The following is a 25,000-nucleotide window of genomic DNA, read 5'->3' as shown; positions in this document are numbered from 1 at the left end:
ACCTCCCAGCCCTCCACCTCCAAGCCCTTCTTCCCGAAGATGTCATAGATGGCTCTGGAGTGAGCGTCGCTCAGCACTGAGGGACAGAGAACACACACCTCACTTCACGGAGCTCCTGTGTGTTCCTGTCGCTTTAAATGATCGTGTGTCTGTTTCCATGCCCCGTTTCATTTCATCCAGAAGAATATCACTAAAAACGGATTAAAGTCCCGATGTGTGCACACTGCAGGTGCTCCCTACCTTCATACGCCTGGTGCACCTGGTTGAAGAGCTGCTCCGCCTGGCTCTTGAGCTCCGGGTCCCGGTGTTTGTCCGGATGGTAGAGCATGCACAGCCTCCGGTACGACGCCTTCAGCTCCTCCAGCGTAGCCTGTCACACGAGAGAGGGCGAGATGTACAGGCTCACGGTGTACATGGAGGCGCTCACCGGAGCACACACACACTACAAACATACACACACACACACACACACACACACACACACACACACACACACACACACACACACACACACACACACTCTGCAAACACACACTCTGCAAACACACACTCTGCAGTGCGAGCGCTGCCTGCCTCGGTGAGGCAGCAGCTGGAGCATCCTGCTCGTCGTGCCTGCGCTGCATCCTCCCCGGCTCAACCTCTGCGGGTCTGCGGGTCTGAGGTCTGAGGAGCCCGGCGGCAGACTCGTCTCTCGGCGGGAGTCTTCCCGCCGGGCGGCCGCGTCCCCGCACCCTGAATGAGCCTACCTCTTTCCGGACGTTGAGCAGAGAGTAGTAGTCCTGGTTGTCAAACTCAAAATCATCTTCTAAGGACGCCGCCATGTTTGCGTTTGGTTTGGTCCCGCCCACCGCTCCAGTGATCTGGAAGCTCATTGGACAGTCGCGTCCGGAGCGGAAGTTGCTCTGTCGCCCTCTGCTGGCGGCGCCCGGAAGAGATTTCAACACCGCCATACCGGAAGTACTATAGTGAGGAGTGTACGTACTTTCTGGGTGGTTTTGTATTTGTCAGTGTGTGTAAACACGTTCATGTAACTTTAAAGTGTTTTTATTGAGTTAAAAGCACAAAAGAAGCAGCACTCTTATCCTGCTGACGTCACACACAGACTGAACATATGCAAGAAGTCTTTTGAGTTGTGAATGCAGGACTTTTCATTTGAAAGGAGTGGGTTTTCTTTATAGTATGTTGTGAAGGATCCGTTATATGCTTCAATGTGCAGCTTGTTGTTACTCATGCATATTCATGTTTCATGGCAGAGCTCATGTGAGGTACTGTCAGGTAGCTCGGTACAGACGAGCCTCTGGTCTGTAGCAGCTGCGGAGGAACCGCCCACTGGAAGGAATAACCTCTAACGCGGCAGAATACTAAACATCCTGCTGGTGAACACGTGAATATTACAACACGTCACAACAAAGCCCGCTGCTCCTCCAGGTGTCACCTCCTGTCTGCGTTCAGCGCCGCGGAGGAGCTGTCCCTTCAGCACCGCGCGCTTCAGCACCGCGTCGCGGGACAGCGCGGCGCGCGTTCACGTTCAGGAGGTTCATCATTCACGGCGAGACACGACCTCACAGCCGCGTGTCAACAGTGCAGCGGGCGTGCGCGTGGAGAAATGAACGCGCGCGTTGGCATGCGTGTCTGTGATGTGGCTGCGTGCGTGTAGGCCTGCGTTGTGTGCGTGTGTGTGTGTGTGTGTGTGTGTGTGTGAGTGTGTGAGAGCGAGAGATGATGATGAGAATGATGATGATGATGATGATGCTGTGGGAGGCTGTCAAGGTGTCCTCGAATACAGACGTCGTTCAGTGACGTGAGAGGCAGCGAGGAAGAGTGCGCGTGACCGTCAGGGGGCGGGGCCAGCGGGAACAAACGGAGGGATGGAGAGTTCCGCGAGTCACCATCACGGATCCCCGCTGCCCGTCCGCGCCGCGTGGACCAATAGTCTCGCTTAACGCGGCAGGCTCGCACCCCCACCCTTCTTCTCAGCCCCGCCCCCCTCCTTGAGCTGTCCTCTCCGTGCACGCGCGTGGTCCCCCCCACCCCCCACACTCCACTCCCCACCACCTCCACCACCACTAGGTCGAGTCGAGGAGGAGGAGGAGGAGGAAGAGGAGGAGGAGGAGGAGGGATGAGGCGCGCGGCGGAGGGGAAATGGCTGCCGAAAACAAGCCGGAAGGTAAGAGAGAAATACGGCTTTTTATTCGCGGTGGCAGAGTCCTGCTGCTCGGGGTTCAGACCGGGAGATGTCGGGACGAGGCACGGAGGGGGAGAGAGATAACGGCGGGGCTTTCCCTCCCCTCCAGCCGGCCCGAAAACACGGACGCAGGTGCTGAAGCCGCGGCGGTGTGAGCTCGGTTAACCGACAGAATAAATAACGGAAGGAGAGTTGTCCCGTCGGGTTCGGCTCCCTGTGAGCCGGGATGGGGAGCTCTGCGCCGGCGACGCGCGCCAGCGTTTCCCCCGAGCAGCTGCTCCATGAGTGCTTCTGAAGCGTTCAGCATGAAAGGGATGGGGATGAGAGAGGATGAGAGAGGATGAGAGGGTTCACGCTGAAGGAATTCAGATGCGTTCAGTGTGCGCGCGAGTGCGTGTGTGCGCGCGCGCGTGTGTTTATCTGTCTGTTTCTGTCTTTGAGCAAAAAAACAGAAACAGAGCAGCGAATTGTAGATTTACTGACATGCGCGCAATTTAGTCACATTCCCATGTGTGTGTGTGTGTGTGTGTGTGTGTGTGTGTGTGTGTGTGTGTGTGTGTGTGTGTGTGTGTGTGTGTGTGTGTGTGTGTTTATGTTTGTGCTCATGTGCTCAGGTCTCAGTTTCAGGTCATGTATGTAGTTGAACTCCCTCGTTTAAACTCTTTGGGTCGTTATCGTCACGCTGTTTTTATGCTTTCATGAATTATTGAGAGATGACCTCATCGCTGTGACATTTTGATCTCCGTCTCAACTCAGAGGTTAATTAAATCTTTATTTCTTGCTCCGTGCGCTTGACATTTGTTTAGGATGGCTTTGCTTTCCCTCCTGCTCAAAGTGCTGATGTCCCGTTTAGGCAAATAAACACACACCGTCTGAACGCGGCGCTTCCTCAGCGTGAGACGTGAGTTGTGGTACCGGACCGGTCCAAAGAGTTCCTCCTGGTCTCTTCCCGGCAAAGCGACCGGAACCGACAGGAAGCGTCTCCACCGGGAGCACAGAGCTCTACACAGACCTCTACACAGAGCTCTACACAGAGCTCTACACAGACCTCTACACAGAGCTCTACACAGAGCTCTACACAGAGCTCTACACAGAGCTCTACACAGAGCTCTACACAGAGCTCTACACAGAGCTCTACACAGACCTCTACACAGAGCTCTACACAGAGCTCTACACAGAACTCTACACAGAGCTCTACACAGACCTCTACACAGAGCTCTACACAGAGCTCTACACAGAGCTCTACACAGAGCTCTACACGAGCAGCTGGTGCTCATGTTGGTGCTGCACCAGACACGCGTATGTAGAGGAGAGCAGCCAGAGAGCAGCTAGAGCAGCTGGAGAGCAGCCAGGGAGCAGCCATAGAGTAGCCAGGGAGCAGCCATAGAGCAGTCAAAGACCAGCTAGAGAGCAGCCAAAGAGGAGCTATAGAGCAACCAGAGAGCAGGTATAGAGCAGCCAGAGAGCAGCCAAAGAGGAGCTATAGAGCAGCCAGAGAGCAAGTATAGAGCAGCTAGAGAGCAGGTATAGAGCAGCTATAGAGCAGGCAGAGAGGAGCTATAGAGCAGCCACAGAGCAGCCAGAGAGCAGCTATAGAGCAGCCAGATAGGAGCTATAGAGGAGCCAGAGAGCAGCTAGTGAGCAGCTATAGAGCAGCCACAAAGCAGCCAGAGAGCAGCCAGAGAGCAGCTATAGAGCAGCCGGTGGCGAGGCCCTGCGCTGAGAGTCCCGTGAGGAGACTGGAGCTGGAGATGAGACAGATGGCTCATGGGCAGCAGGCGCTGTAGCACATGAATATGAAACCATACATTACTACACAGCACGCTAGCTCACACATGCTAGCTCACACATGCTAGCTCACACACACACGCTAGCTCACACACACACGCTAGCTCACACACGCTAGCTCACACACGCTAGCTCACACATGCTAGCTCACGCGCGCAGCACGAGGGGTTTGCCCCTCTGAGCTTCCGCCGCTGAATGAAGCCAGAGGGACGCTCTGTGGTCTGGCAGCAGAGACACAGATCCTCTGTTTCCAGATGTGCTGATCAGAGCGACGCAGCCGTGAGAGCAGCAGCATGTAGCGCGACCCTCTGCTGCTCTGTGTATCATAGCAACAGTGGTCAGGGAAACAGAGACATGAGGAGAGAAACTAAAGCGGGAACAAGTAGTCACACACATTGGAGGCCCGACACAGCCTCATGGAGGCACAGAGCACCAGAGACATCAGCTGCTCTGCTGAGGGAGCAGGAGAGGAGCGAGGAAGGAGCGAGGAAACCAGAGCGTCGCCTAAACACACTCTCTCTCCTCTCTCTCTCTCCTCTCTCTCTCTCTCTCTCTCTCTCTCTCTCTCTCTCTTCTCTCTCTCTCTCTCTCTCTCTCTCTCTCTCTCTCTCTCTCTCTCCTCTCTCTCTCTCTCCTCTCTCTCTCTCTCTCTCTCTCTCTCCCCTCTCTCTCTCTCTCTCTCTCTCTCTCTCTATCTTCTCTCTCTCTCTCTCTCTCTCTTCTCTCCCTCTCTCTCTCCTCTCTCTCTCTCTCTCTCTCTCTCTCTCTCTCTCTCTCTCTCTCTCTCTCTCTCTCTTTTAGGACTGAAGAAGATAAGAAATCCAGAGCGAATGGTCAGGATCGCCGTTGGTTACACAGGACACACCCCTCCCAAGAGCGACCGACACTGACGCCAACAGTAAGAGACGCAGACACACTCTTCATGCTGCCCGTGCACGTGAGTGTGTGCACGTGCACGGGCGTGCACACTCGTCTGTGGCACAGGGTGCAAGTATAAAAGCCTTCTGGCAGAATGATGTGATGAGGGAACGACTGAGATCTCCTTCTCGTCTGCTCTGTAACAGATCACACACACCACTCACACACACACACACACACACACACACACACACACACACACACACACACACACACGCTGTGTCTCTGTGCTGAGACGTCATTCCATTTCAGCTCTCTTACACATCATGTTTATTCATACATGCCAGGACAGCATTAGCATGCACACGCACACACACACACGTACACACACACACACACACACACACACACACGTACACACAACACACACACACACACACACACACACACGTACACACACTCGTACACACACACACACACACACACACACACGCGGCCAGAGAGGAGGCAGGGCTTACCAGGGCTATCAGTAGTTTATTGTCATAGCTAATCTGTACACATGGCATTAGGTGCCTGTAATCCTCGGTGGGGCTGGTTAAACTAAAAGTGAGATGGAGTGTGTAATCTGAGGTCGCCGCATGTCGTGTGTGAGTACAACTCTGTCTGAGCGTGTGTGTGTGTGGTGTGTGTGTGTCTGTGTGTGTGTCTGCTGCGGCGTGTGGGATGGACTAAAGCCAATGATTGCTTTGATTTGTTATTGATTTCTGAGACGTGACGCAGATGCATGTCTCTGCCTCTGTGTGTGTGTGTGTGTGTGTGTGTGTGTGTGTGTGTGTGTGTGTGTGTGTGTGTGTGTGTGTGTGTGTGTGTACGTGTGTGTGTGTGTGTGTGTGTGTGTGTTCGGGGAACAAATCGGAGAGAATCGACACAGATGTGAGGAAGAACGGACTGACATGCTGCTTAGTGGGGTTGTTGGGAGGGGTACACACACACACACACACACACACACACACACACACACACACACACACACACACACACACACACACACATCCCTGTTTTCTCTTGGAGGGGAGCAGCTGGCCTCATACCTGCACCAGATCGTCTTCATGAGAGCCAACGAGACTGAATATGAAATAAAGCGAGGATGTGAAACAGAGAGTTGTGTTCGGGATGTTCGCTGTGAGACTTCCCTCCTGCTCACGTCCCAGCTGGAGGATTACTGGAGGAAAAGTTTATCAGCAGAATGATAAAATTAGCATGCATGCCCATCTCCTCCATCCCCTCCTCCCCTCCCCCTCCCCCCTCCCTCCTCCTACTCCCTACTCCCTCCTCCCTACTCCTCCTCTCCTGCACCCTCGCTCATCCCATGCTACGCTCCCCCTTTCTTCTCTCTCTCTCTCTCTCTCTCTCTCTCTCTCTCTCTCTCTCTCTCTCTCTCTCTCTCTCTCTCTCTCTCTCTCTCTCTCTCTCTCTCTCTCTAGCTGCTGTGCAATGAGCCTTTCTTTCTGTCACATTAATTTCATCCTGAAAAGGGGGAAAATGTGAAAATTTCCCCTGACGCCTCCTAATATCAGGAGGGGGGAGAGTTAAGAGTTGCATTTGGAGCGTTTTTCTCTCTCTTTACTGAGGGAGAGTTTTATAATTAACTGACAGCCATCTCACAAGGGCATTGCTTGTTTCTGTGTTAAATATGGAGATGACAGTTTTATGAGGTAAAATATTCATCAGTCAGAGGCCTCTTCTGTGTGATTCCAGTCTAAATGATGGCATCTGATAGGCAACCAAAGCCAGCGCTTCCCTTTGGTGGAACATTGTCTCTGTTAGCTTAACGAGCGGCGGCTCACATTAGCATTCAGGCTCCGTTCGACTCGTTTTACTCGACCAGCGATGCGAAGTGATCTGTCGCCTCGTGAGCATTGCAGGTAGAAACACGTCTGTAGTCTCAGGCGTCAGCGGGAGAGGCGGCGCTGCCTTCACATCTCAGGTGTGCCCAGCCTGGTGGGTTCTCCAGGAGAGAAGTTCTGCCCGGTGTGTCACCACGGCATCGCTCCGCAGAGAGCCGTTCACTAGCAGATGAAAAGACAATTGCGACAGAGATCTCTTAAAACAGGGCCGCGTGCGCTGGTTCAGGGTTGTTAGAGACACCACAGACAACCCTTGTGGGGTGTAAAAGCTCATCAGCATTCAACAAATCTGCAAAGTTGCTCTTCCATCCCTCGTCAGCGAGGAGCGGCTGCGAGGGTCCTGAAGACCAGGTCTCAGTCCCAAGGTCACCGCCGGAAAACGCCACTCTGGGACAAATGTGATGTCTCAGCTTTGATCGGCAGGCACCGTGTGTGTGTGTGTGTGTGTGTGTGTGTGTGTGTGTGTGTGTGTGTCGTGTGTGTGTGTGTGTGTGCTGTATGCATGTGCGGCGGCTTGTTTGATGTGGTGGTTCTGGTACATTTCAAAGGCGAGGCTCTGATGAGGATTCTTCAGAACAGCGGGGGGAGGGGGAGGGGGGGAGGAGGGGGAAAGGAGGGGGGGAGAGAGGGGGGCCGTAGCCGGGAGGGAGGGGTTCAGACGCTGATTGGCATTCATAGCAGAGAGGCTGGAGTGCTGCTAAAAAAGAAATTAGGCTTTAACTAAGCTGCAGCATTCAGCTGTTTAACTAAGCTGCTGCACAGTTCAGCTGTTTGAAATTTTGTCTTCTCAGGCCTTCTATTAATAAATGCATAATTGATTAGGGGGGCCATACGTGCCTGAACACACTGACACAAACACACACACATGCGCAGACACACACACACGCAGACACACACACACACACACACACACACACACACTGAGACGTTCCACTGCTTTCCCCTCCTTCCATCTCGTGTCCTTGCATGTTTCATACTTTCTAAATCTTCTCTCTCTTCCTAAGTTTCTTTCTTCATTAACTTTCTCTCTGGCTCATTGTCTCCCCCCCTCCCCCCTCCTCTCCCTCTCTCCCTCCCACCTGTCTCTCTCTCCTCTCGCTCGGTCCTCTGCCCTCAGGTAGAGTATAATTCCTATCTTCCCAGGGGAGTCATGAATGGACGCCCTCTACTCAAATGCTTATCAATAACCTTTGAGTGCTTGCTCTCTTTGACTTCTGAGCGGCACACCCGTTGGGCACACACACACACACACACACACACACACACACACACAGCGGGGCTCCATCTGTGTGTGGACGCTGTGTGCTGGTGAAGTATTACTTTCCTGAGGCGCAGGGGGATTTTTTTTCTCCCTCACCTGCATGTATTCATGATGTTGCTGTGGCCGCTGCGCAGTGGGAGCAGAGATGTTACTGGTTTCCAGCAGCACCAGTTAGTTTCACTCTCTTGTTGTACCTGTGCAGGTGTGTGTTCTTCCACCATACACACACTTAGGAGCATGTGTTTGGTCCTTCAATGAAAGCATGAGGTGCAATATGTCAACAAGTCCCATTAAAGGGGAAGCAACAATAATATGATGACGTCATCGTCATACAGCAGCTCTAGTTTATCGAGGACTCTTCGGGCTCCAGTGCGGTCGCTCTGGGTCGCGGCCCACAGCGGCGTCGCAGGACGTTTTGATGGGGTCGTCTTCTAATAAACCTTTATTTATGCAGTACACATTCCTGCCACACGAGGGATCTTGCATGTCGCTGTTGTTTTGGTATTTAGCGATAGCTTTGAAGCAGCATCCTGTTCAACTGAGAGAGGGATCCATGTCTGACTTCATCTATTGTGACTCATTCATTACCGACACGGCTCTTGGCATGAAGACGGTCAGCAACGATTCTTCATGTACAAAGTCCCCAGAAGAGTTTCAGAGCTCGAGCGCCTCCTCAGTGTCTCCTCAGCGTCTCCTCAGTGTCTCCTCAGCGTCTCCTCAGCGTCTCCTCAGCGTCTCTCAGTGTCTCCTCAGCGTCTCCTCAGTGTCTCCTCAGCGTCTCCTCAGTGTCTCCTCAGCGTCTCCTCAGTGTCTCCTCAGCGTCTCCTCAGCGTCTCCTCAGTGTCTCCTCAGCGTCTCCTCAGCGTCTCCTCAGCGTCTCCTCAGCGTCTCCTCAGTGTCTCCTCAGCGTCTCCTCAGTGTCTCCTCAGTATCTCCTCAGCGTCTCCTCAGCGTCTCCTCAGTGTCTCCTCAGTGTCTCCTCAGCGTCTCCTCAGCGTCTCCTCAGCGTCTCCTCAGCGTCTCCTCAGTGTCTCCTCAGTGTCTCCTCAGCGTCTCCTCAGCGCCTCCTCAGTGTCTCCTCAGTGTCTCCTCAGCGTCTCCTCAGCGTCTCCTCAGCGTCTCCTCAGCGTCTCCTCAGCGTCTCCTCAGTGTCTCCTCAGCGTCTCCTCAGCGCCTCCTCAGCGTCTCCTCAGTGTCTCCTCAGCGTCTCCTCAGTGTCTCCTCAGTGTCTCCTCAGTGTCTCCTCAGTGTCTCCTCAGCGTCTCCTCAGTGTCTCCTCAGTGTCTCCTCAGCTCCTCAGCGTCCTCCTCAGTGTCTCCTCAGTGTCTCCTCAGCGTCTCCTCAGCGTCTCCTCAGTGTCTCCTCCTCGTTCACAGCAGCACAGCGTTGTAAAGTCAACTGAAGCGCTGTGTGAGGAGCTGCAGTGTGTTGAGATGTTCAGCGTCTGTGAGGAAGATGACGGGTTAGGATTTGGTGACACAGGGAATCTGTCCCATCATAATAGATTTTTGACTTTTTATGGGTTTTGTTCTTAATAAGAAAACTGAATAAATTATTTTCGGCAATAAAGCAGAGAAGGTAAAGATTAATAACTTTTTTACCAACTCACAGCTCACCTGTGCTTCAGGTCGTTGTAATTCTAGAAGCTCAGAGTAAAGACCTGATGTCCAGGAACGTGATCTGAACCTCAGCGTCTACAGAACATCTGCATGTGTGCAGCTGAAGAGATGCCATCTGATTGGCCGTGATTGGTACAAACCTCAAATGTCCCCATAATGTGTGATGATGGATTCTTCTGAATCCAAATCTGCTTCCAGCTGGGACCAGGTGGGACCAGCTGGGACCAGGTGGGACCAGGTGGGACCAGGTGCACCACGGCCCAACAACTAATGTGCCGCCTCTCCGTCTGCACGCTTAACAACTCATTATGTTCCTTGATCGCCAAAGTTATCCCCACTTATTGGTCTCCATCACTGTGACTCACCTCAAAAAGGATCGACACAGACACGATCAGCTGTGTTTCTGATGAACCAGCAAGTTGAATGACGCAGTGACCTTCAGGCCTGAAGGTCACTGCCATGAAGCGGCTTCACAAGACCAGCGAGTTCTGATGTTATCCTCCAGATCACAGAGATGCTGCTTTGCTATTCTCCTCACAATGACTGTGTCTGATGAGAAATGTCTCTCCTCTTCCTCCTCTTCCTCCCCCCCGCCCCCCCCCCCCCTCCCTCCAGATGAGCCGGGCCAGCTGAAGATCTACCTTCCTAAGAAGCTGCTCGAGTGTGCTGCCCAAATGTTCCTCTCTGCCCAAGGAGCGCCACCGCTGGAACACCAACGAGGTGAGACACACTGGAGGTCCCTGCAGGGGGGAGCTCGCTGCTTTTCATCCGGCGTGGACTCATCTCCAGCTGATGTCACGCCGAGCGATGGAGAGCAGGTAAACAAACACAGTGGCAGCTTTCATGATGGGACCCTACAGCTGAGCCACTGGGCACGAAACAAACAAACAAATACAATAAATAAACGGCAGAGAAGCGGCGCTGCGGCCGGGCCTCAGGAAGCAGAGCGGAGGCTCCAGAGCGGAGGGTTTGCTCTGCAGAGCTTCAGTCACCTCCTGGTCAGCAGCATGCAGAGTTACCTGAACCCGACATTGTTGCTATGCAACCACAGATGCTGTTGGTTGTGCGGCACATTCTGGCTCTCAGTTGCTTTTTGTTATGTGTGCACACGCCGCTCCAGTTGCATTGTGTAACGTTTGTCCGACAAAACACACAAACATGCAGAGGGGAAAGTGAAAAGCTGTCAGTGAGGCGCGAGAACAAAAGAGTGACGGAGGGGTCGGTCCAGAGGGTCCAGAGGGTCCAGAGGGACTAGAGGGACAGAGGGACCAGAGGGACAGAGGAGTCGGTCCTGAGGGTCCAGAGGATCCAGAGGGACTAGAGGGGCAGAGGACTTGTTCAGGAGGGTCCAGAGGGACCAGAGAGTTGGTCAGAGGATCCAAAGGGACCGAGGAGTCGGTCCCTCTGGATCCTCTGACCGACTCTCTGGTCCCTCTGGACCCTCTAGACCCTCCTGACCGAGTCGTCGATCCAGAGGGTCCAGAGGGTCCAGAGAGACCGAGGCCTCTCCCTCCGCTGGAGTCACTGCACCACAGAGGGTCTGCTGGGACTGCGTGCCACTCTATAAGACGCTCCCGCTGCTCAGCGTGAGCAGTAGATGAGCTAAAGTGTGGCTCAGTGGCTCAGTGGCTCAGTGGCTCAGTGGCTCAGTGGCTCAGGAGGTGAGGGCCGGTCTGTGCTTGCGGCCACAGATCACCCGAGCGACACTGTCGGGTGTGAAAAGCTTTTCAGAGTCGCATGTTTTCCAGACTTAAGCTGTTAGCTTAGCACGCGCTTGATGGCTGGAAACGGATGCAGGCGTTTATGGTCAAGAGCTCCTTGTTTATGCGCCGCTCGCGCAGCGCCGCTCCATCCACTGTGACGCTGCTGAGACATTTTCTCCGTGTGCAGGCTGTGCACTCCATTATGGATGTGTGTTTGTGTGTTTGTGTTATTGATTACCAAGTCCGGCATTATTATGCAATGCAAAGCTGATTTGGCCTGTGGTTTTTCTCTCAGGAAAGTCATTACATTTTTCATGCAATCCATCTCAATGAAGGTCATACTGGGAGTTAAGCACGGCGCCTACCGACGGCTCACATGAATAGGCACTGCGTGTGTGTGTGTGTGTGTGTGTGTGTGTGTGTGTGTGTGTGTGTGTGTGTGTGTGTGTGTGTGTGTGTGGTTCAGAACAACGTGACCGCTGCCGGTTAGGGACTTCCACACATCAGCCTAACCAAGAGCAATTGTGCACAAGTCGCATGGATGGAGCACTTTGTGCTCTTTCTCTCTCTCTCTCTCTCTCTCTCTCTCTCTCTCTCTCTCTCTCTCTCTCTCTCTCTCTCTCTCTCTCTCTCTCTCTCTCTCTCTCTCTCTCTCTCTCTCTCTCTCTCTCCCTCTCTCTCTCTCTCTCTCTCTCTCTCCCTCCCTCCCTCTCTCCATGCGTCTCCCCTCCAGCCTACATCGAGTCCTCTCCCTCCCTCTCTGATGAGGAGGTGCAGGCTGGGTTCAGAGGGAGGTTGGCGTCCCTCAGCGGATTCCTTCAAAGCTCCTCTTCCACCAGCGTAAAGTTTCCTGCATACTTAAACACTCCATTGTGTCTGCTGCTCCTCCAGCTCGGCTTCATAGGGGAGCAGTGTGCAAAGAGAGTGTGTGTGTTTTTCAGTCTGTGTGTGTGTGTGTGTTAGAGATTTACAGCTCAAGATTATTGTGGTCGATTATTTTGAAGCTGCTGCAACAAAAGAATAGATTTTGTTCCTGCTTGTGTTGATTTGATCTGTGTGTTGAGTCACCAAGTTAACACACTTCAGACTTTCAGACACACACAGGTCACCTTTACCTCTTCAGCTCGTCACGTGTCGTTTGTTTGAAGCTTTGAGTTTATGCGTTCAGTCGCATCGCCTTAACGTGTGTTTGTTTGTGTTGACATATAATGTCTTTAGATGTTGCTCATGAAGTGTGGTGATGTGTTATCGACAAACGGTGTGTTGAAAACGCCCAGTGTTCATTCAGTCTGCACACACACTGTGTGTTTGTGTGTGTGTGTGCGTGTGTGTGTGTGTGTGTGTGTGTGTACACTTGTGCCTTTGTGGGTTCCCATACAATGCTTCATTTCCATATGCTTACGCATCAGGAAATCCAAAATTGGTTTTGTGTCTCTTCATCCTCAATGTTGTCTGCTTGTAGAATTAGGATTATCCTTAGTGTGTGTGTGTGTGTGTGTGTGTGTGTGTGTGTGTGTGTGTGAGGGTGTGTGTATGTGTGTGATAAAGAGATTACCATGCAGTGTTTGGATGAGGAAACCTCTGATTAAGTCAGACCTGATCTTTACAAGTCTTCATCTGATATGTCCTTATTCTCACCTTTTCCTTGGCAGGAGTGTGTGTGTGTGTGTGTGTGTGTGTGTGTGTGTGTGTGTGTGTGTGTGTGTGTGTGTGTGTGTGTGTGTGTGTGTGTGTGTGAGATTGCATATGATTCTCTGATCTCTGTTTTGTCACACATGGCTCCCCTCGACACCTTGGCATCCCACAAGCACTGAGCTGTGACCCCATACATTTTACCCCATCCACTCCTCCTCCTCTTTCTCCTCCTCCTCCTCCTCTTCCTCTTCTTCCTCCTCTTCCTCCTCCTCCTCTGGCCTTCCCTCTCTTCTTCCCTCACTCTCTCTCTTTTGTGTATCTACTGATGTGTGAAATTATTCTGGGATGGAGGGATGGATTCCTCCCTGAAGGGCTGAGCGGAGGCGTGAGCCTTTTGTTCAATAATAGATTGGGGGTGTGTGTGTGTGTGTGTGTGTGTGTGTATGTGTGTGTGTGTGTGTGTGTGTGTGTCTGTGGTAATAGACGATGGACTTCTTTTAGATAACAAACACTCAGCTGGATGGACAGAGAGACGGTGGAGGTGACTTGTTTGGTTTTGAGATGTGGAGGCTGTAAAAGTGTCTAACAGTCGAGGAGCAGCTCTGAGTCTGTGGAGCTCATGAGAGACTCTGGTGGAAGCTCCTCCTCCTTCTCCTGCTGTTCCTCCTCCTCATCCTCCTCCTCCTCCTCCTTCTCCTGCTGTTCCTCCTCCTCATCCTCCTCCTCCTCCTCCTTCTCCTGCTGTTCCTCCTCCTCATCCTCCTCCTCCTCTTTTTCATCCTCCTCCTGCTGCTGCTGCTGCTGCTCCTAGTAGACAGAGAGTTTCACTCTGCAGCTCCATGCGGCGGAGCCTGCAGCGTCTCACCTGCATGTTGAGGCTCTGTGGTCAAAATGATGCAACGTCTGACGGGTCGGTTCAGACTTCAGGATGTCACACGTCTGAGCCACGAGCCACGAGCCGCTGGCGTCTGAGCCACGAGCCGCTGGCGTCTGAGCCACGAGCCGCTGGCATCTGAGCCACGAGCCACGAGCCGCTGGCGTCTGAGCCACGAGCCGCTGGCATCTGAGCCACGAGCCGCTGGCATCTGAGCCACGAGCCGCTGGCGTCTGAGCCACGAGCCGCTGGCATCTGAGCCACGAGCCGCTGGCGTCTGAGCCACGAGCCGCTGGCATCTGAGCCACGAGCCACGAGCCGCTGGCGTCTGAGCCATGAGCCGCTGGCGTCTGAGCCACGAGCCGCTGGCGTCTGAGCCACGAGCCGCTGGCGTCTGAGCCACGAGCCGCTAGTGTCTGAGCCACGAGCCGCTGGCGTCTGAGCCATGAGCCGCTGGCGTCTGAGCCATGAGCCGCTGGCGTCTGAGCCACGAGCCGCTGGCGTCTGAGCCACGAGCCGCTGGCGTCTGAGCCACGAGCCGCTGGCATCTGAGCCACGAGCCACGAGCCGCTGGCGTCTGAGTCACGAGCCGCTGGCGTCTGAGTCACGAGCCACTCGCGTCTGAGCCACGAGCCGCTGGCGTCTGAGTCACGAGCCGCTGGCGTCTGAGCCACGAGCCGCTGGCATCTGAGCCACGAGCCGCTGGCATCTGAGCCACGAGCCGCTGGCGTCTGAGCCACGAGCCGCTGGCATCTGAGCCACGAGCCGCTGGCATCTGAGCCACGAGCCGCTGGCGTCTGAGTCACGAGCCACGAGCCGCTGGCGTCTGAGCCACAAGCCGCTGGCGTCTGAGCCACGAGCCGCTGGCATCTGAGCCACGAGCCACGAGCCGCTGGCGTCTGAGCCATGAGCCGCTGGCGTCTGAGCCACGAGCCGCTGGCGTCTGAGTCACGAGCCACTCGCGTCTGAGCCACGAGCCGCTGGCGTCTGAGTCACGAGCCGCTGGCGTCTGAGCCACGAGCCGCTGGCATCTGAGCCACGAGCCACGAGCCGCTGGCGTCTGAGTCACGAGCCGCTGGCGTCTGAGTCACGAGCCACTCGCGTCTGAGCCACGAGCCGCTGGCGTCTGAGTCACGAGCCGCTGGCGTCTGAGCCACGAGCCGCTGGCATCTGAGCCACGAGCCGCTGGCATCTGAGCCACGAGCCGCTGGCGTCTGAGCCACGAGCCGCTGGCATCTGAGCCACGAGCCGCTGGCATCTGAGCCACGAGCCGCTGGCGTCTGAGTCACGAGCCACGAGCCGCTGGCGTCTGAGCCACAAGCCGCTGGCGTCTGAGCCACGAGCCGCTGGCATCTGAGCCACGAGCCACGAGCCGCTGGCGTCTGAGCCATGAGCCGCTGGCGTCTGAGCCACGAGCCGCTGGCGTCTAAGCCACGAGCCGCTGGCGTCTGAGCCACGAGCCGCTAGTGTCTGAGCCACGAGCCGCTGGCGTCTGAGCCATGAGCCGCTGGCGTCTGAGCCACGAGCCGCTGGCGTCTGAGCCACGAGCCGCTGGCGTCTGAGCCACGAGCCGCTGGCATCTGAGCCACGAGCCACGAGCCGCTGGCGTCTGAGTCACGAGCCGCTGGCGTCTGAGTCACGAGCCACTCGCGTCTGAGCCACGAGCCGCTAGCGTCTGAGTCACGAGCCGCTGGCGTCTGAGCCACGAGCCGCTGGCATCTGAGCCACGAGCCACGAGCCGCTGGCATCTGAGCCACGAGCCACGAGCCGCTGGCGTCTGAGCCACGAGCCGCTGGCGTCTGAGCCACGAGCCGCTGGCATCTGAGTCACGAGCCGCTGGCGTCTGAGCCACGAGCCGCTGGCATCTGAGTCACGAGCCGCTGGCGTCTGAGTCACGAGCCGCTGGCGTCTGAGCCACGAGCCGCTGGCGTCTGAGCCACGAGCCGCTGGCGTCTGAGTCACGAGCCGCTGGCGTCTGAGCCACGAGCCGCTGGCATCTGAGCCACGAGCCACGAGCCGCTGGCATCTGAGCCACGAGCCACGAGCCGCTGGCGTCTGAGCCACGAGCCGCTGGCGTCTGAGCCACGAGCCGCTGGCATCTGAGTCACGAGCCGCTGGCGTCTGAGCCACGAGCCGCTGGCATCTGAGTCACGAGCCGCTGGCATCTGAGTCACGAGCCGCTGGCATCTGAGTCACGAGCCGCTGGCGTCTGAGTCACGAGCCGCTGGTGTGTCGTTGTGTAGCATGTAGTGTGTCGTTGTGTAGCATGTAGTGTGTCATTGTGTAGCATGTAGTGTGTCGTTGTGTAGCATGTAGTGTGTCGTTGTGTAGCATGTAGTGTGTCATTGTGTAGCATGTAGTGTGTCATTGTGTAGCATGTAGTGTGTCATTGTGTAGCATGTAGTGTGTCATTGTGTAGCATTTAGTGTGTCATTGTGTAGCATGCAGTGTGTCATTGTGTAGCATGCAGTGTGTCATTGTGTAGCATGCAGTGTGTCATTGTGTAGCATGCAGTGTGTCATTGTGTAGCATGCAGTATGACGTTGTGTGGCATGCAGCGTGACAGTTCACACACGCGTGATGCTAACATGATCATTGACTGAAAGCAGATCAGAAACATACATGTGAGGCCGCTGCCCACACGCGTGTGCTAGCTTCAAGGGCAGGTGTTGCCATGGCAACATATTAGCGTGTGCTTGTCCATGTGTGTGTATGTGTGTGTGTGTGTGTGTGTGTGTGTGTGTATGTATGTGTGTGTGTGTATGTGTGTGTGTGTGTGTGTGTGTGTTGACTGTATTATTCATGGCATTGTGCTTTGTGAGCATTAAATATCTACATGGACATAAACATCGTATTCCTGCGTTTATAATATTTCTCACAATCACACGAGGTGAGAAGTGAGCAGCAGGGACGCGATCACCAGTACGATGGAGCCGCTAGAGACCAGGAGACAGGAAGCAGGAAGCAGGAAGCAGGAAGCAGGAAGCAGGAGACAGGTAGCAGGAAGCAGGAAGCAGGAGACAGGAGACAGGAAGCAGGAGACAGGAAGCAGGAAGCAGGAGACAGGACACAGGAAGCAGGAAGCAGGAGACAGGAGACAGGAAGCAGGAAGCAGGAGACAGGAGACAGGAGACAGGAAGCAGGAAGCAGGAAGCAGGAAGCAGGAAGCAGGAAGCAGGAGACAGGACACAGGAAGCAGGAAGCAGGAGACAGGAAGCAGGAGACAGGAGACAGGAAGCAGGAGACAGGAGACAGGAGACAGGAAGCAGAAAGCAGGAAGCAGGAGACAGGAGACAGGAAGCAGGAAGCAGGAAGCAGGAGACAGGAGACAGGAAGCAGGAAGCAGGAAGCAGGAGACAGGAGACAGGAAGCAGGAAGCAGGAGACAGGAAGCAGGAGACAGGAGACAGGAAGCAGGAGACAGGAAGCAGGAGACAGGAGACAGGAGACAGGAAGCAGGAGACAGGAGACAGGAGACAGGAAGCAGGAAGCAGGAGACAGGAAGCAGGAAGCAGGAAGCAGGAGACAGGAAGCAGGAGACAGGAAGCAGGAGACAGGAGACAGGAAACAGGAGACAGGAAGCAGGAGACAGGAGACAGGAAGCAGGAGACAGGAAGCAGGAGACAGGAGATAGGAGACAGGAAGCAGGAGATAGGAGACAGGAGACAGGAAGCAGGAGACAGGAGATAGGAGACAGGAAGCAGGAGATAGGAGACAGGAAGCAGGAGATAGGAGACAGGAAGCAGGAGACAGGAGACAGGAGACAGGAAGCAGGAGATAGGAGACAGGAAGCAGGAGACAGGAGACAGGAAGCAGGAGACAGGAAGCAGACAGCAGCGGCTCCACCCACTCGCTGCTGAAGGGAGCGCTTGATTTATGAACTTGATGTGTGAAACGCTAACATGCAGCTCTCACTGCACAGACAAAAGGAACGCACCACGAGTTCTAAAATGAACCGTGTGTGTGTGTGTGTGTGTGTGTGTGTGTGTGTGTGTGTGTGTGTGTGTGTGTGTGTGTGTGTGTGTGTGTGTGTGTGTGTGTGTGTGTGCGTGCGTGCGTGCGTGCGTGCGTGCGTGTGTGTGTGTGTGTGTGTGTGTCAGAGCCTGCCTATGGCTGTAACCTCTTCCGTTGACATTGAGCTCTGTGCTGCTGCCGTTTACCAGAGTAAAGCAGGTTTAATGAGGGGCAGAGGAGCCAACACACACACACACACACTCTCACACACACACACACACACACACACACACACACACACACACACATACACATGCTCACACATACTTGCACACATGTCATACACACAGACATGCGCACACACACGATACCAAAGGGGTTCACAGCTCCGTGTGTTTGATTCCTTTTCTTTTATTTAGAATCATTCTTGTGTCTTTTGGGTTGAGAAATATTTTATGTTTGCAGAGCGCCAAGTTCTAATCACTAATTAGTCCTCCAGGCTCTCTCCTTCCCTCCCTCCCTCCATCCCTCTCTCCTCCTCTTTGTCTATCTCCTCATCTCTCTCTGAGCCAAGCAAAGCCCAATTAACACCACGTCACCGTGTTGTGACGTCCGGTCCGTCCTGCTGACCAAACTGCCGGAGAGAAGCAAATCTGCAGCAATGCAAAGAATTAATTGGATTCATTCTATTCATGAATGTAATTTCCTTGTTGATTCATGTAATTATCCAGCGGGCTTTTCATTTGCAAATGTCTCTGCGTGGAACATTGGACGTCTCTCAGAGTCAGAGCTGCAGCTTCCAAACGTTTCACCACCAAGTTCACAAAGAAGCAGATTAAGGAGGACAGCAGGTGTGAGGGAGGAACAGTGTTTATCTCCTCTCTCCTCGATCCTTTTCTCCTTTCCTCCTTCTCCTATCTCCTTTCTCCTCTCCTCTCTCCTCTCTCTTTCTCTCCTCTTCTCTCCTCTCCTCCTCTCCTTCTCCTCCCTCCTGTCTCCCTCTCCTTTCTCCTCCTCCCTCCTCTCCTTCTCTCCTCCCTCCTCTCCTTCTCTCCTTCTCTCCTCTCCTCCTCTCTTCCTGTATATTTTCCGCATGCTGCCACAGACCCACTATTTATCTTGCCCACTATAATTTGACACAAAATATTGTTAACTGGAGACACAGAAACATATTAAACAGTGGGATTGTGTAACTGTGTGTGTGTGTGTGTGTGTGTGTGTGTGTGTGTGTGTGTGTGTGTGTGTGTGTGTGTGTGTGTGTGTGTGGCCAGCAGTGTCTCCTGTAATAAGACGCCCGGCTGCAGTGAGAGTTTTTGTCCTTAAATGTCCTCAGAACAACTGTAATATCTGAGTCTGTGTAAATTAGATTTAATTCATTGGGGACAGATAACACATTACAGTGTGTGTGTGTGTGTGTGTGTGTGTGTGTGTGTGTGTGTGTGTGTGTGTGTGTGTGTGTGTGTGTGTGTGTGTGTGTGTGTGTGTGTGTGTGTGTGGAGCTTCATCGAGGTAACTTTATAACTTTGTTTAACTTTGATAACTTTCTGCTCCATAAGGGCTTCAGGAGTAAAATATATATTTTTCTGCAGCAAAAGGCAATTTTGCATGTTTACATCAGAGCGACGTCAACAAACAATCACGCTGTAAATCAAGCACCGCGGTGCTGGAACCTATTGATCTTTCTTTAGCGTCTTCACTTCTGACTTAATAAACCTGCAGCCAGAGACCTGCAGAGGAATATTCTCCTTCAGGAAGCTGGAAACTGATCCATATTTCATACGTGTGGAGGAAAGCAGCTTTCAGTCAAACATCTCCTTTATTTACTCGTGTGTTCCTTCTGTGTGTGAGATGGAAATAGTTTCTGTTTCAGTGATTCATTCTTTCCAGAAGCTCTCCACACTGCAGATGTATACTAATATAGTTATGGACTTACATATTTATATAGTTATGGAGTTATATAGTAATGTTATATAGTTATGGAGCTACATATTTATATAGTTATGGAGTTATATAGTAATGTTATATAGTTATGGAGTTATATAGTTATATAGTTATGGAGTTATATAGTAATGTTATATAGTTATGGACTTACATATTTATATAGTTATGGAGTTATATAGTAATGTTATGTAGTTATGGAGCTACATATTTATATAGTTATGGACTTATATAGTAATGTTATATAGTTATGGAGCTATATAGTTATATATTTATGTTATATAGTTATATTGTTATGTTATATAGTTATATTGTTATGTTATATGGTTATATAGTTATGTTATATGGTTATATAGTTATGTTATGTAGTTATGGAGTTATATAGTTATATATTTATGTTATATAGTTATATTGTTATGTTATATAGTTATATAGTTATGTTATATGGTTATATAGTTATGTTATATAGTTATATAGTTATGTTATATGGTTATATAGTTATGTTATATAGTTATATAGTTATGTTATGTAGTTATAGTTAGACATCATATGTCTTAGCTTGAATTTTCTTTATTTGTAATGTTTCATATTCAATGAGCTCTTCCTTCTCTGCAGATGTTATAATGATGTCATGATGATGATGTCATGATGATGCCATGCTGATGGTATGATGATGGTATGATGATGTCATGCTGGTGGTATGATGATGTCATGATGATGTCATGTTGATGGTATGATGATGTCATGATGATGTCATGTTGATGGTATGATGATGTCATGATGATGATGATGTCATGATGATGGTATGATGATGTCATGATGATGTCATGCTGATGGTATGATGATGTCATGATGATGTCATGTTGATGGTATGATGATGTCATGATGATGTCATGCTGATGGTATGATGATGTCATGATGATGTCATGCTGATGGTATGATGATGTCATGATGATGTCGTGCTGATGGTATGATGATGTCATGATGATGTCATGATGATGTCATGCTGATGGTATGATGATGTCATGATGATGTCATGATGATGTCATGCTGATGGTATGATGATGTCATGATGATGTCATGATGTTTCTGCAGCGTTATTAGCGGCTCTTCAGTCATTTAGACATTCAAACAGGAAACAGAGTAAATGTGTGTATTCATTACAAAAGCAATTACAAACTTCACTCTAGTTTGCGAAGGGGCCACAAAAGTGTGTTGCAGTGCGTTGTTTGTGTTGTGTAAAGTTGCTGTGAGGTCAGATTGTCCGTTGCGTTGCTATCTCATGCATCTGAGTGCTCCGGCCGCCGAGCTTCAACACACTAATTGCCACTTGCAGCCTGCAACTCTATTTTTAATTAAAACTGTGAGATTATGCTGCCGTTTAATTGCAAAAACAAGTTTATTCATTGCTGAGTAAAAATACAATATAATGATACAAATGTCAGCTTCCCTTCATGTTTCAAAGCTCTTATTGTCCGTTCCCGCTGTGCGTGATGCACGTGAACATGCACACCAGTAAACATGGATCATAACACAGAGGTGGTGGCGTTGAACCTGTAACGTGGTGATGAAGTCCTGACGGCAGCAGACTGCTGGTCAGTAGTCTGCTGGTCAGCAGTCTGCTGGTCAGTAGTCTGCTGGTCAGTAGTCTGCTGGTCAGTAGTCTGCTGGTCAGCAGTCTGCTGGTCAGCAGTAGTCTGCTGGTCAGCAGTCTGCTGGTCAGTAGTCTGCTGGTCAGCAGTAGTCTGCTGGTCAGCAGTCTGCTGGTCAGCAGTAGTCTGCTGGTCAGCAGTCTGCTGGTCAGCAGTCTGCTGGTCAGTAGTCTGCTGGTCAGCAGTCTGCTGGTCAGCAGTCTGCTGGTCAGCAGTCTGCTGGTCAGCAGTCTGCTGGTCAGTAGTCTGCTGGTCAGCAGTCTGCTGGTCAGCAGTCTGCTGGTCAGCAGCGTCGTGGACTCTGTTCTCAGAGAAGAACTTCATGTTGACGCGTTCCTTCTCTTCATGATGCTGCAGAGCATGTTCCTGAGAACAGAAGGAACGAGGCATAAAGAGACCTCCTGCTCACCTGACATGGGACCTGCTGCATTAATGCTTCATCATCCAGTAAACTGATGACAACATGTTTCTGATCTCATGACCCTCTCAGCTTCCTGTTTGCAGCAGCAGCCAAAGCAGGAAGTTGGCGTCTTCATAAAATCCACAAAAGGTTCTGAGAGGACGAGAGTGATGCTGTGTGTGTGTGTGTGTGTGTGTGTGTGTGTGTGTGTGTGTGTGTGTGTGTGTGTGTGCGTGCGTGTGTGTGTGTGCGTGTGTGTGCGTGCGTGCGTGCGTGCGTGCGTGTTGTATTCCACTCAGGGGACCAGTGTGTGTCCAGTGTTCCTCCTCCCAAACTGCAGTTCAATCCAGCATCACGTATTTCTGCATCTCCCTCCCTTCTCTCTCCTTTTCTCCTCTCTCCTCCCTCCTCCTCTTCTCTCTCCTCTCCTCCTCTCCTCTCCTCCTCTCCTCCTCTTCTCTCCTCTCCTCCTCTCCTCCTCTCCTCCTCTCCTCTCCTCTCTCCTCCCTCCTCCTCTTCTCTCCTCCTCTCCTCTCTCCTCTCTCTCTCCTCCTCTCTCCTCCTCCCTCCTCTCCTCCTCCCTCCTCTCCTGCTGATGTATAGAATGTCTGCTCTCATATGGAGTGTGTTTGTAAAAGTCATGGTAATCAAATTTCACTGATTCCTGGAGGATTAAACAAGCTGGCGTGTGTGTGTGTGTGTGTGCGTGTGTGTGCGTATGTGTGCGTGTGCGTGTGTGTGTGTGTGTGTGTGTGTGCGTGCGTGTGTGTGCGTATGTGTGTGTGTGTGTGTGTGTGTGTGTGTGTGTGTGTGTGTGTGCGTGCGTGTGTGTGCGTATGTGTGTGTGTGCGTGTGTGTGTGTGTGTGTGTGTGTGTGTGTGTGCGTGCGTGTGTGTGCGTATGTGTGTGTGTGTGTGTGTGTGTGTGTGTGTGTGTGTGTGTGCGTGTGTGTGCGTGTAAGTGTATGCACAGTGTGTGTGTGTTGTGTGTCTGTGCAGACACAATGTTAGCTGTGCACTAAGTTGTGCGCTGCATTGCAGCTGTGTCATTAGTCTAAGACAAGCTGAGCTGGAACGTCTCATCCATCATGCTGCTCTCAGGAGGCGTCTCGGCATCATCTCCATATCATCTCTATATCTATATGAGGGATGCTGATGTGCAGATGTAGGGTTTGAGTCTGATCCTTCCTCTGAAACACACAACATCTCACTGGTTTCTTGGCCAAGTGACAGCGATGAGAATAGAGTTCTCTTCATGCCTTTGGCTGTTTGACACTGAAAGTTGTTGCTAACAACATGGCAGTCTTCTTTGAAAGCCTCGGGAAGATTTGCAGCTAAAGCGCTGCGTCCAAAACTCTTGTTGGTTTTCAGAGAAGAGTTCACAGGAAAACAGGACAACATGCAGTTTAAAGCAGGATTACCTGTTAACCTCACTGCATCACCAGCTGTTGTTGGAAGCGGACGCTGCATATGCATCTGTATCTGTGTATGTATGTGTATCTGTGTGTGTATCTGTGTATGCATCTGTATCTGTGTATGTATGTGTATCTGTGTGTGTATCTGTGTATGTATCTGTATCTGTGTATGTATGTGTATCTGTGTATCTGTGTATGTATCTGTATCTGTGTATGTATGTGTATCTGTGTGTGTATCTGTGTATGTATCTGTATCTGTGTATGTATCTGTATCTGTGTATCTGTGTATGTATGTGTATCTGTCTATGTATATCTGTATATCTGTATCTGTGCATCTGTATTTGTATCTGTATGTGTATCTGTATCTGTATATCTGTATCTGTATATCTGTATCTGTGTATCTGTGTATCTGTGTGTGTATCTGTGTATCTGTGTATCTGTGTGTGTATCTGTGTATCTGTATCTGTGTGTGTATCTGTGTATCTGTGTATCTGTGTATCTGTGTATCTGTATCTGTATCTGTGTCTGTGTATCTGTGTCTGTATTGGTCTCCATCAGCTTGGGGCTCAGTCAGCCCTCTCCAGCCTCTTCTTGCTCTCAGGTGTCTCAGGATGAAGTCGTCCATGAGCTGGACGCCGGCAGGAGGAGGCCGGCGTCTGTCTGCTCCTCCGTCTGTTTTCAAGCAGAGAGATTCATGAACAGCTTCCACAGGAATATACTTTTAATGGAGGAGAACAAACCACATTTCAGCAAACTGCATGTTGACGATGGTTACACTCCTCTTCCCCTCCTGTTATGTATTCATATGTATCTTACAGAGACGTTTAAAGATAGCTAGCATAGCTTTGGCGCCCACTGCATGAGTCACAGCTCGCAGAGCGGCGGTGACACGGGGCTCTACCTCCTGAAGCGCATCATCACCTGAACACAGCGTGAAGAGGAGCCCCTTTGGATCTATTGATACACCAGCCGTACACCAACACACTATTAATACTTCCAACAGATGTTATCCTGTTCATGCGCTTAGCGGTGAGTCTCCATCGAGCTGCTGTACAACATGACGCTCATCCACACTTCACCACGACATGCAAAAAGGAAACCCTGAAGTGCAGCAGGTGAACTCTGAGGGGTTAATAAGAGGCTGCTCGTTTCTTCCTTGTGCTCAGGGTGTTGTTTAATTGTCAGTAATCAATGGCAGAGGGCCAAGTCCAAGCACCTCATCTGACCAGCGGGTAAAGAGTCGTGATGAGGTGAAGGATGCTCGGTGGCTGCTCGCCCCCCTGCACTCCTTTATGAGAGCACAGGCTCATCCCATCCTGCAACACCCGCCACCGACTGCAAGCCCATAATAACATGTATCCAGGTCTGCAGCCCGGGGCCGCGGCGCGGGCGGCCGCTTGGTAACCTTTAATGTTGACTTTAGCTGAGGATTGTTTCAGCTGCACCTGATCTCCCAGCGTGAGGCCGGCGGCTCTGCAGCGCAGAAGAGATGAACCAGAGATTGCAGACAATTTGTTCATTTGTAAATTGACGCTTGTCTTCGGCAGTTTGTTTTTGAGGCTTGAGGAGAGTTAAATATGCATGACTTCAACATGGGGGCTCCCAGTCTTTTCCAAAACAACAAACACACGACATGAAATCTTTATTTGGCAGACAAACAGAATTCTGAATAGATCTTTCAGAAAGAGGACGCCACGTGAGCTGCAGGAGTTAACCAGATTTGTTTGTTTCTTCTGCAGTGATATTTACTGTTAGTGACACACACACACACACACACACACACACACACACACACACACACACACACACACAC

At 51.8% G+C, this 25,000-nt stretch overlaps 2 protein-coding genes and 1 long non-coding RNA gene across 3 annotated transcripts in view; 2 read left to right on the top strand and 1 right to left on the bottom strand.

Annotated features, from left to right (window-relative positions):
- Nucleotides 1-872, bottom strand: part of LOC137801700 (dnaJ homolog subfamily C member 11-like) — a 6,189-nt gene extending 5,317 nt beyond the window's left edge. Inside the window, exons 1-3 of the mRNA XM_068599053.1 lie at nt 747-872; nt 241-370; nt 3-76 (exon numbers count right to left, since the gene is read on the bottom strand). Coding sequence (XP_068455154.1) covers nt 3-76; nt 241-370; nt 747-872 — 330 coding nt within the window. The remainder of the gene's footprint in view (nt 1-2; nt 77-240; nt 371-746) is intronic.
- Nucleotides 873-2,054: 1,182 nt separating this feature from the next.
- On the top strand, nt 2,055-10,336 carry LOC137801660 (uncharacterized). The gene is made up of 3 exons (XR_011079900.1): nt 2,055-2,167; nt 4,775-4,871; nt 10,234-10,336. It is a non-coding gene; the product is annotated as an uncharacterized lncRNA (long non-coding RNA).
- An 89-nt stretch (nt 10,337-10,425) lies between these two features.
- Nucleotides 10,426-25,000, top strand: part of LOC137801649 (calmodulin-binding transcription activator 1-like) — a 34,862-nt gene continuing 20,287 nt past the window's right edge. The window contains exons 1-2 of the mRNA XM_068598977.1: nt 10,426-10,436; nt 21,295-21,655. Of these exons, the coding sequence (XP_068455078.1) occupies nt 10,426-10,436; nt 21,295-21,655 (372 nt within the window). The remainder of the gene's footprint in view (nt 10,437-21,294; nt 21,656-25,000) is intronic.

This window comes from Clinocottus analis, unplaced genomic scaffold, assembly GCF_023055335.1.
Source record: "Clinocottus analis isolate CAN_PGR_092001 unplaced genomic scaffold, fCliAna1.0.p SCAF_42, whole genome shotgun sequence".
In the NCBI taxonomy this organism is placed as follows: domain Eukaryota; kingdom Metazoa; phylum Chordata; class Actinopteri; order Perciformes; family Cottidae; genus Clinocottus; species Clinocottus analis.
This window is presented reverse-complemented; position numbering and strand designations above follow the sequence as displayed.